The sequence below is a fragment of the Crinia signifera genome, chromosome 1 (genome assembly GCF_055691185.1).
Source record: "Crinia signifera chromosome 1, ASM5569118v1, whole genome shotgun sequence".
NCBI classification, from domain to species: domain Eukaryota; kingdom Metazoa; phylum Chordata; class Amphibia; order Anura; family Myobatrachidae; genus Crinia; species Crinia signifera.
The window spans coordinates 201,381,675-201,395,397 of record NC_139217.1 but is presented as its reverse complement, the minus strand read 5'-3'; the positions used below and the strand labels follow the sequence as shown (position 1 = coordinate 201,395,397).

The following is a 13,723-nucleotide window of genomic DNA, read 5'->3' as shown; positions in this document are numbered from 1 at the left end:
CAGCTTCTTACCGCGTACGGACGGAGTTGGCGATCCGTATGGAAGGCGGGGTTTCGCACGCACGGTCCTGGCCGCATATTCGGATCCGGCCGCACCGATCAGAATAAGGGCCATAGTGCCATAACTTTTTCTAATGCTCAATGTAACATATCCTCATAAGTCTTGTTATAGCTCTGTTTAGCATTTCCCTCTGTCTTTTGGTGTCAACTTAACACCTCTATATGCAGATCCCTCAAATATTTCATAACAGTGTCATAAAAATGCTGAATTTATTATGAAGGAAATATGCAGATTCACTGCATAAAAATTATTAGCTTTCATTTATTACTCCCAGGTGTAAAATGAAATTGGATTGTAAAGTGGCATCTGGGAGTAAAACCTTTGCAAAAAAGAGCTGCGTGAAGTGTTTAACCCTATTGTTGCTTTTTGGTGGTGATTTTATATGTATAAATAAGATGAAGCATTTTAAAAGTAAACCTTTGTGGGCACCGAGAAGGGGTTAAGGGTCTGTAGATCAATGAAAAGGGTATGAAATCTTGATCAAAGGAACACTGTTTCCTGCAATGCAGGAGAACATTCCCAAGAACTTTAAATTAAAACCACCAGGTAGGGCCTGGGGAACAGATACATGTAGATCAAGAGGTTGACTGTATGAAGGAGGCTCAATGTAATTTCATGTGGCTCTTTACTACCTAAGTTAATGGTACACTTTAATGGCAGCATAACTAGTTCCTGCACCTTATATATAGTTGTCTAACACTTCCCTGCTCTTGGGGGACAACTCTATAAATTAGAATTTTGAAACTGGAAATTTTGAGGAAACACACTGTGCCAAACTATACCATGTCACATAACACACTCACACCTATCACTTCAATACAAACCCTTTCATGAAAAAAATATTTTCAGCTTCATTCCTACAATTCTGCTCTGTCTAGCCTCATTTATGTCTTAAAAGGGATCCTGTGTGCGAGGTGACCATTTGCTAAGTGGAAATGGCTGTGTGCTTTCTGCAGAATACTACCTCCCCCTTTATCTCATTTAAATAATTCTGTTCAACAAAAGGAAATCCGCACTGCTTTCCAACCCTGAGAGCACCACTAATTTGCCTGGTCATCTACAAGCACTGCCTTCCAGTATCACACACACACACACGCACACACACAAACACACGTCATATCTCCCAAGAACTATCTGTCAACAGCAGAACAAGATACATGGCTGTAGGGAAATGATGGCGGTGTTGGTATAGCACAGGTGGACATTAAATATCCATTATACTGCAAACTGCAACACCTTACAATCACCCTTGCCACCCGATAGCCGGGGCTGGCAACAGAAAACTTGGGGCCCCATACATCGATCTGCCCCCCCCCCCCCCCTCTTTGCTGGAACATTCTACCAAGTGCGGCCTGCATTCTATCACACTGACCCTACTGGGTCTCTATCAAACTGACACACTCCCCCACCCTGAGGTCTGCGTTCTAATACACTGGCATGCTCCCTCACTCTGTGGCCTACATCCTATCACACTGATGCCCTCTCTAACCCTGCGGCCTGCACTCTATCACACTGACAACCTTCCATTACCCTGAGTCCGGCACTAAATTAAAATGATGTACTCCTTTAACCTGAGGCCTGCTCTCTATGGGCCAGATGTATCAAGCTTTAAAAGTGATAAAATGGAGAGTGATAAAAAACCACCCAATCAGCTCCTCCCTGTCATGTCACAGGCTGGGTTTGAAAAATAACAGGTAGGAGATGATTGGCTGGCTGTTTATCACTCTTCACTTTATCACTTTTTGAAGTTTGATACATTTGGCCAAATAACACTAATCTGTTCCCTTACCCTGTGTCCTGCACTCTATGACACTGACACACTCCCTTATCTGCAGCCTGCGCTCGATCTCACTGATGTGCTCCCTCACCCTGCGGCCTGCACTCTATCACACTGACAACCTTCCATTACCCTGAGTCCAGCACCAAATTACACTGATGTACTTCCTTACCCTAAAGCCTGCTCTCTATAACACTAATCTGCTCCCTTACCCTGCGCCTTGCACTCTATGACACTGGCACACTCCCTTACCCTGCAGCCTGCGCTCTATCACACTGACGCCCTCTCTCATCCTGTGGCCTGCGCACTATCAGAATGACCCACTCCCTCACCCGCGGGACCCCCCTCCCTCACCACTCACTCTTACCTTAGAAACACCCAGGACTGGTCCAAGACAATTTTTTTGGGTAAGCAAAGAGATTTTAGAGCCCCTCACTGTAGATATTGTGGGTGGAGCTGCAATGTGGGTGGAGTATCAATTGATATGAAAAAAAAAAAATAGGGACAGTGCGCACCGGAGGCATGCGATAAACATAGAGTTATGCACCAGTTTTACTCTCTGGTCATTGCTCCACTCCACCATCATTGGATTCCTGCTTTCATCTATTTCCACCATCCTCAACAAATGACACTACGAGTTCCATCATCAGGTCCACAAATCTTACTCCAGCAGTAACCTAATCACCAACCAAGGATAACCGTGCTATCATGAGGACAATTCGACAGCGAATTAAGACCCTAACAATTCCGCCAGTGATGAGACCTTTATTGCTTGTGGAACTTTGTTTAAAGAACCGTTCCAATCACTTTAATAGAGGGACTGGTAACACTTAACCATATGGATGCTCTCCTATCTTATCACACCCAAAAACAAATCAGTTTTGGTTGCTTCTGTGAAAAATATTGATATACCTTATGTATAAGAAAAGATGTAGAGGGCGCTATAGAATTCCCACCACCTTAATTTGTGCTCAGGTTTCAAGCAAATTGACAGAATAATAATTCAATAACATTTATTTAAAATACAAATGTATGACATTTACAAATTCGGATTCTTGTTAACCGCATGGAAACAACCCGACGCGTTTCGTCTCCGAAGAGACTTCCTCAGGGGTACACGGGAGTGTGCGGTATGTTGAGGTAAAAACCAATCTTTAAAATTCTTTGTAAATATCAGAAAAAAATTCCGATGTTGATAGGCCTTCAATAAGGGCCCTAGAGCACAACTGGGCGCTGGAAAAAGGGGGGAGTGTACCAGAATTTGGTGAACACAAGTGGACTCTCCTGCACCTTTTCCGAATTTTTTTCTGATATTTACAAAGAATTTTAAAGATTGGTTTTTAACTCAACATACCGCACACTCCCGTGTACCCCTGAGGAAGTCTCTTCGGAGACGAAACGCGTCGGGTTGTTTCCATGCGGTTCACAAGAATCCGAATTTGTAAATGTCATACATTTGTATTTTAAATAAATGTTATTGAATTATTATTCTGTCAATTTGCTTGAAACCTGAGCACAAATTAAGGTGGTGGGAATTCTATAGCGCCCTCTACATCTTTTCTTGTGTCTTTCCCTTCATCTCCCACTAACAGGGGGGATTTTGTAGAGGTAGCCGCTATCTAGTATTGGAAGCGCATTCAGGGTCAAACCCCTACGTATACCTTATGTATGTATACATATTAAGTGTTTTTATATTAATTAATTTTTAAGATAGACAATCCTACTATATTAATTTGCCTCCAGCGCTGCTATCTCTGTTACAACACATAACCTACAATCTCATTGAATATGGGAGGAGCTTGGGAGGTATATGTACCAGCCCACCTATTGACACTTCAGCGTGGTTTAAAATGTAGAACAGTGTCCATGATATCATCTTGCTGCCAGGCAATATGATAATGAGTGCTCTTCCTTATGGATGGTCCTGTGTATAGCTGGACAGTCCCATAGTTTCACTATTGTAGATGTGTAGTAAATTGGTAGTAGCAGGCAGGTATGTAGGGTTGGTTAAGCAGGTAGTAAGCAGTTATGTAGGTTAGATAGTGGGTAGGTGGTAGTAGTAAGGAATGTAGCTTAGGCAGTAGGTAGAAGACATATATGTAACCAGGTTAGGTAGGTAGGCAGTAGAATGTTTGGTACTTGTGAGTTATCCGGGCGTCCGATTTTGAAATCGGGTCGGATCGGGACATCGCATCGCATCGCATGCGACCATCGGATGCGATGCGATGCGATGCGATGCGATGACCCGATTTTTCCATAGGAATCAATGTTAAAATGGACTGAGTCCATTTTAACATGGAATTCAATGGGAAAAAGGGTCCTTTTCATACCCCTACTATCCAAGTGGGCATGGAGTTGGATATAAACCTGTGGCGAGCGTAGCGAGCCACCGAGCCCGAAGCGTGGCGAGCGTAGCGAGCCCCGCGAGGGGACACGGAATACCGTCCCCTCGCGGGGCTCGCTTCGCTCGCCACGCTTCGGGCTCGGTGGCTCGCTACGCTCGCCACAGGTTTATATCCAACTCCATGCCCACTTGGATAGTAGGGGTATGAAAAGGACCCCTTTTTCCATAGGAATCATTTTAACATTGATTCCTATGGAAAAATCGGGTCATCGCATCCGATGGTCGCATGCGATGCGATGCGATGCGATATCGCATCGCATCGCATCTGATTGTATGCCTTAACTTAAGGCATACAATCAAAAAATCGGACGCCCGGATAACTCACAAGTACCGAATGTTTGATTACCCCCCTGCACAGAAGGTGCACTACCACTAGAAGATTAAGTAAAGGCAGCCAGAGAACCATGTGTATCACTGCCAGCAGCTGGAACTCTTACGCTGGGTATATGGGAGGGAATAGCCAGTCCTAGTGCTAATATCTCATATGACACAGAAAAGTAGATGACCTGCACTGTGGTCACCAGGACTTTGCTGACTGCAAGCAGTCATCACTGATGGCAGTGTCAGTGGACACCACAGCTGTGAGGTGCTGCAGGCAGATTAATAGGGGCTGAGGGAGCCACAGCACCAGGCCTTCACTCAAAATTAGGTTCAATATCATACCAGAAGGAAACACAGTTGGCCATAATGCATACTGTAGTTGTTAAAATTGTATTTCTTACATATTTACGGAGTCGTTGGATCTGGTCATGTAGGTAGTGCATTTGACCACATGACAATGGCCCAACCCACACAGTACCATTCACACCTTCTCCACAATTTCATAATAAGCCCTTAAAAATTTTCAGCCTCAGACCCATGGGACCCTTAATTCAACCCTGCAATGCTAACACCTCTGAGCCAGAGGAAGAGAGGTCAGAAGTTTAATAAGTGCTGCCGATGATGGCTGGCACTTGGCACCAGTCATTGGCCTTGGTTCAGAAAGTTGTCCTGCCAGAGGCGGCCCTAAACAATGGGGTTTGATAGGAAATATTTTGACTGGTGACACCAAGCTTACTGTTTATACATGGACACGAAAAATAACACACAGCACAGCACCCATCACAGTACAGCGCCCTCACCCATCACAGTATAGGGCACTGGTATCCTGACTGAGTCTGACATAATGTACAGTTTATTGCTCAAGTAAGATAATTTGCTGGTTGAATAAAGACATAAGTCCATCAAGTTCAACCTATTAGTAATATCCAAGTGGTGGGGGCACAGCCTGATTGCAGAAGACCTGACTACGTTTCCAGGCAGCCGGGAGGTTAGGCAAGATTGACTGAAACACAAGGTTATGTTTTATAAAAAAACAAGCACTTTTGTTAGAGTTTTAATTTAATTAAATGTTTGACAAGGAGCTAAAGAAGTTTTTTTGTTTTTAACTGCAAATGACTTAAATGTATTGGCCCTTACGTGACCTGCTCCATATTCTATATATCTGACTTTCTGAGAGAAAATGAATGAAAGAAAGAAAGAACAAGAACAAAGCAATATATAAAACAAAAACTGCAGCAGGGTACATACAAATCAATATATTAATATAGTCTTGAAGTAGACAAGCTTTTAGAAGCATACACTATTCTCAAGTTCACTCCAATACGCCTCCATACTTTGTAGATCCTCCATTACACTCTTCGTGAGCCTCACTACCAATTACTATACATCAGTCATATCTGTTTCCTACTTTAAAGGAAACATACCCTTGTTTATTTAGAATACAGAATCTAATTAGAATATCTAAACTAATAACAATTTATCCTTATCTTCCATCAGTAATCATTATACACCATGAGCTTCTTCTCAAAGTTGATAAAAAAACAACAACAACAACAACAAAAATAATATTTATTGCCTCTCATCCAAAACCAAAGAGAAAGGGTTCATATGTCACATTACCATCTGGTTTGTGTATATGAATGTTATCCACCTTATTTGAATGTTAATACAGCAATAAAGTAGATGTGATGCTCAGTTACTGCAAATCCTATTGTAATTGTTTTTACAACGCCAGCTGAAAGTGAGGTGACCCACATTTCTATCCCAAAATTGTATGTGCCCCGTTATAAGATTGCCATATTTATTTGTTTCAGCAGGTGTAATAAATGAGCATAAAAGCTTTGAAGATCACACAGAGAAAATGAATGTTGCTAAGAGTAGAATGAATTAGTGGTTAGTGAATAAATCCACTCTTACACTGGGAAAGCATGGGTGGTTTGCGTTCGGTGGCTCTCGGGAACCTTCGTTGTCTCTTTGGTGATGAACTGATTACCGACCGAGAGGAGGTTGAACTGAATTTCCAGTTCCGAGAGAAGACTTCTGTGCAAACTAGTAAGGACAACACAGCACAGAGGAGCATCAAGGCAGGAGCTGTCCTCTTCCATACCTTCATCTTAAGAACAATCAAGGCATTGAGACTCTGCAAGAGACAGACACAAGGGGCAGTGTCAGCATAAGATCAAAATTATTTATATTAGTATGCAGGCCTTAAATAAAATGGTAACAATAGTGTCCAGGGGCAGTGTTCATTGGGTTGATTATATGATCAATATTTATATATTACAATTTCAGCAAAACTAAGTAGAATATTTTGGCTTTATATTAAAGGAAAGGGATTCCTGGAATTGTATACCATAGAACACTAATTATACATATGCTATGACCATTGTAAAGTATGCTTTTATAATTCTATTGCAATACAAATACATAACTTTGATAAATGATATTTCTGATGGCATATGTATTAGGAAATAATGTAGTCAGCTTTATGCAGAAGTTTCGCTGTGCAGTTAAAAATGCAGTATTGCTGTCAGCTACAAATACTTTATACATGTCTCCTGTACTGTAAACTTGTCCCTGTGTGAATTTCATTTTGACCCCACTTATACCTCTTTGAGACCGCAAACCCGGGTCCAAACTGGTATTTTGAACATGGGTCCATCCTTGCTGCGACCCAGATCAGACTTTTTTTTTTTATACCCCTTTCACACTTGCACTTCAACCTGGGGTATTCCAGGGTTGGTCACTTACACACTGGACCCAGGTCAGCCCTGCAAATCCTATTGGTGTCATAAAAATGTACTTTTTTTCAGGCTCACAAGCATGATGTCACAAAAAAAACAAAAGTGATGGGCAGGGACTATTCACAGTCGCCACAGGATTTCTTCCTCTCCCCTTATATTTAGCAATTCCCTCACCTCCTCGTCGGACCGAATTGAGGACATGGCTATGTTACTGCTGGAATGCTGCCTCTGTTCTCTGCAGTGTGGTGCTTGTTTTTTGGGGCTCTGGCTGATGACCTTTTCAAATAAGACCATTTCTCATTGGCTATGGCCCCGTCATGTGTGTAAAAAATAATGGCCCCCCATTGTGGCCGCCACCCCCACGATTAACGCGAACCCGAAGCGTGGCGAGCGCAGCGAGCCCGCGAGGGGCGGCGGTGCGCGTCCTCCGACCTTTTCATTCCCCTACTATCCACGTCGGCATGGAGTTGAGAATAGATTAGTGTGGCGAGCGCAGCGAGCCACCGAGCCCGAAGCGTGGCGAGCGCAGCGAGCCCCGCGAGGGGACGCTGATACCTGTGAAGCCCGCGAGGGGACGCAGGGATCTGTGAAGGTATCAGCGTCCCCTCGCGGGGCTCGCTGCGCTCGCCACGCTTCGGGCTCGGTGGCTCGCTGCGCTCGCCACACTAATCTATTCTCAACTCCACGCCGACGTGGATAGTAGGGGAATGAAAAGGTCGAAAGACGCGCACCGCCGCCCCTCGCGGGCTCGCTGCGCTCGCCACGCTTCGGGTTCGCGTTAATCGTGGGGGTGGCGGCCACAATGGGGGGCCATTATTTTTTACACACATGACGGGGCCATAGCCAATGAGAAATGGCCCTTATTGGCCCTTTTACCATTTTTTACTATGTTAAATGGACTCAGTTTCAATGTTAAAAAAATTTAACATTGAAGCCTATGGACACGATGGACCCGATTTCTCCATAGGCTTCAATGTTAAAATAATTTAACATTGAAGCCTATGGAGAAATCGGGTACATCGCGTCGTGTGCGTTTTGGTATGCACCCGACGCGACCGACACGATTTTTTCCGACACGACCACCACGATAGAAATCGTGGTGGCCGTGCTAGGAAACAAGTACCTCTGCGTTCAATAAATGCAGTGTTGGATAACACAGGCAGGGACCTTTCAGACTGCACGGCAAGCCAGGTTAGGCCAGGGTTGCTCGACACAGGAATTTTGACAGTGGTGCTATAACACTGCACCTCAACCTGTGCTGGGGACGCAAGGACACGGCAATAACCCGGGTCGAGAGTGCAGTCTGAAAGTGTATAAGTGGCAAATGTACTATGAATTGGAGAGAGCAAAAGTGGATGGATTTAAAGTATATGTAAGAAGTAGTGGTAAGGGAGGAGAAGTGAGACAGTGGCAACCAATCAGCTGCTCTGTATAATTTTATATTATGCAAATTACAAATGTTACTTCAGTGCTGATAGGCTGCCATGGGATAATTCTCCAATGGCTGACGTCTCCTGCCTTATTACTGCTTCATACATCTGTTCTAGATGGTTGGTTGGTACTTTATCTGTCAACTTTATCTCTCTCCCATGCTTAGTACATCACAGCCGGTAACATAGCAGTGAGAAGCTGATTGGCTGATACTTATATCCATCCACTTTATCTCTCTCCAAGGCTGTGTCTGAGGGCTCTATTCACTAAGCATTGGAGAGAGATAAAGCACCAGCCAATCAGCTCTTACAGGCTATGTTCGAAAAATGACAGGAGATGTTTGATTGGTACTTTATCTCTCCCCACAGCTTAATACATAAACCCCCAATATCTCTCTTCAAGCCTTAGTAAATCTCCTTGTAACTGTTTTGATTATTACAGTGATCGATCTGGGATCATTGCTGCTCTAAGTGATTGAAAAGAGGGAGTCATTATATGGTCCTTGCTATAAAAAGCACAGTACTACAGAATTACAACATTATATGGTCCTTGCTATAAAAAGCACAGTCCTACAGAAATACAACATTATATGATCCTTGCTATAAAAAGCACAGTACCACAGAATTACAACTTTTCCATAGCTATGAATGAGAACTTACTTATTCCCAGAATATCTGAAAACTACAAAGGGAGCATATATTTTATTGCAGGGGATGGGTATTAAATAAAAAAAATTGATGTATTTGAGGAATTGTGGATTGAGAAAGCTTTTCCATCTGCCTTGAATTCCTAGAAATATTATCGTTCGGCATATTGTGAACTGCACAAAGTGTATTTACTACAAAGGCTACTATACATACAATAGCACATTTTAATGCTAAGTAATGAGACAATAGTAGTTACTGCTGACATACAACATTACCCAGGATTTTGTGTCATTAACAATAGTTGGCATTGTCCCCTTCCATTTCTAGTCTATAAGACAGGGAATAATGTGATAAAAGAGAAACTTATATAGGGGGGGAAGTGATATTCTACTTGACTCAATGATTCTATAATATTTTCCTAAAGGTTCTCCTGCATTGTTATTCTATGGAATATGTACACAATGAGCATACGTTGGTAAAGGCATACACACTATCGCAGCTGCTGCATTCATCGCTTTTGTGTAGAATAAATGGGCTTTTATACTTCATATTGTGTGTGGTGGGGATGCGCCTGTTTTTGAGGAATTATTTTCAGGAACCATATTCAGCTCGAGCTTTGTGCAAAGTTCAAAGTACTTATTAAACTCGGAAACCCAGTCAGAATTCTGTCCGAGAGAACGGTCTCTAACGTAAAAGGGGCGGTGGAATCTAAGTGCAGCCTGTGGCTTTGGCTATAGCCTGTCTTATTAAACTTGACAGTGATAATCTTTTGGATCAGCTGCTAAGATGAAGTTACTGTAGCTCTTGGTTAGTTTGGTATGACCTCTGCAAACAATTATCACGGGGAAGGAGGAAAACATACATATAGCCGAAGTTAGATGTTTCTCTGATCCAGGTCAGCTTTGTGTGAATAAATATGCATTGTACAGCTATTTTTAGATCATTTTATGGGCTGAATGTTCCTTCTTTTTCTATGCTGCTGAAATGTGTGAACTTAAGTACTGGGGAAAAGATTTTACAGGCTCCTGAACTTTATCAGTGCTAGATGTATGTGTGAAACTGAAATCTTTGAATAACTGGAAATAATGTATATATTCTGTAGTTTAATTTGAACATGCAATGTGACCAGAGCCTTCTGAGTGCTAGGCTTTTCATATACTGCTTTCAGACCGCAAATGCAGGGTCGCAACGGGACTTTTAAACAGTTCAGTCCCGCAGCGACCCTGCATTTGTGGTCTGTTCAGAACACAGCATGTGGGGGCGCGTCGGAGCGTTGGTGCGTCATCGGGGGCAGGGGAGGAGCGCTGCCTCCTCCATAGTGTGAACAGAAAACAGTTTGCTCGACCCGTTTAACCCATTTACACTACACAGCAACGAACCGATACAGGGCCGGTGTAAGGCTTCTCAGCGCCCTAGGCAAGACTTCCACCCCCCCCCCCCCAAAAAAAATCATGTGGTCCTCCCAGCCCCGCCGGGAAGGTGAGCAAGTGCTTTCCCTGGAGGACCTCTGCACCCTCCCCTTTGCCACCTACAACAGAGTACAAGAAGGAGATGGCAGCAATGTAGGACAGTATGCCTCAAGGGAAAGTATGGAGGTGAGGTCTTAGAAGTTCTGCAGCAGTCACCTGCATTAAGTGCAAAAAGGACCCTCATAGACATCCTTGATTTTTTGATGTGCAGACTTGGTGGCGCCCCCCAGATCCCGGCGCCCTAGGCAGATGCCTAAAGCTGCCTAATGGTAGAGCCGGCCATGAACCGATAAGAACTCTGCTTTTTACCCGGTTCAGATTGGCATGTTGCTACCGGTTAGCTGTAACCGATAACCCCTTTCACATCACACTAATTACCAGATCGAACCGGCAAGAAACCAGCTTGTACCCGGTAATTAGGTGTGATGTGAAAGTGTTATTATTTACATTTTCCATACCAAATGAAAAGTGCAAATACTGTATCTCTGCATTCTAATTCTTACTTTCTGGAAATGGCCTGTATGGTCAAGATGTATAAATCAGGTATTTTATTTATTTATTTATTAACAGTTTCTTATATAGCGCATACATATTCCTCAGCAGCGCTTTACAGAGTACAGTTGACCATTCACATCAGTCCCTGCCCCAGTGGAGCTTACAATCTATATTCCCTACCACATATACATGCACACACAGACATTCTAGGGTTAATTTTGTTGGGAGCCAATTAGCCTACCAGTATATTTTTGGATTGTGGGAGGAAACCGGAGTACCCGGAGGAAACCCACACAAGTACGGGGAGAATATACAAACTCTGCACAGTTAGAGCCATGGTAGGAATCGAACCCATGACCTCAGTGCTGTGAGGCAGTAATGCTAACCATTACACCATCCGTACTGCTCAGCTATTATTGTCTGGCATAAATAAACCTTTACTACTGGTCTTCAAATAAATTATTGCCTACAATCTTGGCTGCTATAAATTATGATTGCACTCATCATTCATTATAATACACTCTTTACAAATCTAGCTTTTGGTTGTTGTGCAAGACTGGATCTGTCAGAATGGTGATTGGTGGTCAAGAAGCAGCCATTGATTACGAATTTGTTAAGTGTTTATTATACTGGTATTATAACTATACTAATTATACTATTTGTCACCAAAATTGAAGCTGCATAAGATTTGCTGAATATGTTACCAGGTAACACACCGCGGACAGATGTTACATAAGTGTTTTCTACTTTGTTTTTCATACTGACTGTACATTACCATAACATTTATCTTGCAGTTTTTTTTCCAATCCATTTACATGTATTTTTTTTTTTTTTGGTGTAATGAGATAAGGAAATGTTTCTAAACTTTGCTGTTTTTATTTTATTTTCCAAGTAAGGAAGTAGGTACATTACTCAGTCTAAACATTATATGGGGAAGCAACCTTCTTTTTACAATCAACAAATTAGTTACTTGAGGAGGGATTCAATTGTGAGTGTTAATTTTTTGATGGGCTATTATTGTGGGGTTTTTTGTCCAATAGTTTTATCGGGCAATTCAATTCCAGACCTTTTTTTTTTCTTTCAAATGAAGATCAACCCTATTTTATGCGAAAACAGGATAAGTTCCAGGATAAGGATCCAGGATAAGTTACATGATCGATGTGTTTTTGTGGCCACAATCTTGAGAAAAGGTCAGTTATCAGGGAGTTTGTTTCCCTGTATTTCAGGGCTAATTGAATAGCCTCTGGGGGAGCAGTTAGCAGCGGTAATTTACTGTTTCACACTTCTGCTATTCACAATACAGTGCACCTTTCTGTTTTTTTGCCACTTGGTAAATTATAAAAGGCTGAGAGGTACCGTGGAGGAAATGGCTAATTATATTTGACTCATCTGGATCCCATAGCTGAACTTGCTCCTAACTGTACATCATAACCCTGCAACCATCCCATTTGTGGCAGAATTTGGGGGTCTGTGTGCAGCAGAGCAAATCTTATCTAGGTAAAATACTGATTGCGGCCACACAACCCTTTATTATGTGGTTAAGCCCTCACCCTGTCAAGCCATGCTCACTGTACCAATTTACAGCCAAATAATGTGGGAATGCAGATAAATGAGGCCCAGTCTTTGTTTTTGTCCATTTGTGTCAAATCCATCACTTGTTATACATTGATTTGATAGACAAGATTATTGTGTTTATTGTGAATGTAAAGGTGTGTACACACGGTCAGATGTGCCTTAAGATGCGATCCACGATCCGATCAGATCGGATCGGGATCGGATTGCAAGGCACATCCGATTTGCATACAATCTTGACTATATAGTGCAGATCTGCACTATATAGTCAAGGCAGCCAAGACTTTCTGGCTTGCGATACGTGAACGCGCATCGGGATCGGAACGGGATCGCAAGGGTTAAAACCCTTGCGATCTGCATCCGATTCTGATCCGATGCCGATCCGATGTTGACTATATCGTCAACATCGGAAAGGAAATTGGACCGTGTACACACTATAAGATATTTTTATTATTATTATTATTACTATGATTGTTATTATTATTGTTATTGTTTATGACAGTGATGGTGATAATGATGATATGTAAGGTGCCACACTGCTCCTCAGTGCTAGACAGTGGGGAAAGAAGAGCATATATAAAAAAGGGACATACAATGTAGGCAAAGTAAAAGCAGATGTGAAAACAAAGTGGCTGTGCTAGCCTATTATACATCTGAAGCTTGTATTGCTAGACAATATATGCTTGTATTGCATATGTACGAAATGTTGACAAACCTACAAAGTGATATTTTTCAATCCAAAAAAAAGTAATTTAATGAAGAAGAAAATCCTTATATGCCATGCACGATTAAACAATAATGTG

The 13,723-nt window shown here is 42.4% G+C and overlaps 1 protein-coding gene across 1 annotated transcript in view; it reads right to left on the bottom strand.

Annotated features, from left to right (window-relative positions):
* The window catches only part of LOC146027058 (neurturin-like), a 128,327-nt gene that overhangs the window by 13,372 nt on the left and 101,232 nt on the right, over nucleotides 1-13,723 (bottom strand). Inside the window, exon 2 of the mRNA XM_083158064.1 lies at nucleotides 6,480-6,702. Coding sequence (XP_083014190.1) covers nucleotides 6,480-6,675 — 196 coding nt within the window. The 5' untranslated portion in view covers nucleotides 6,676-6,702. The remainder of the gene's footprint in view (nucleotides 1-6,479; nucleotides 6,703-13,723) is intronic.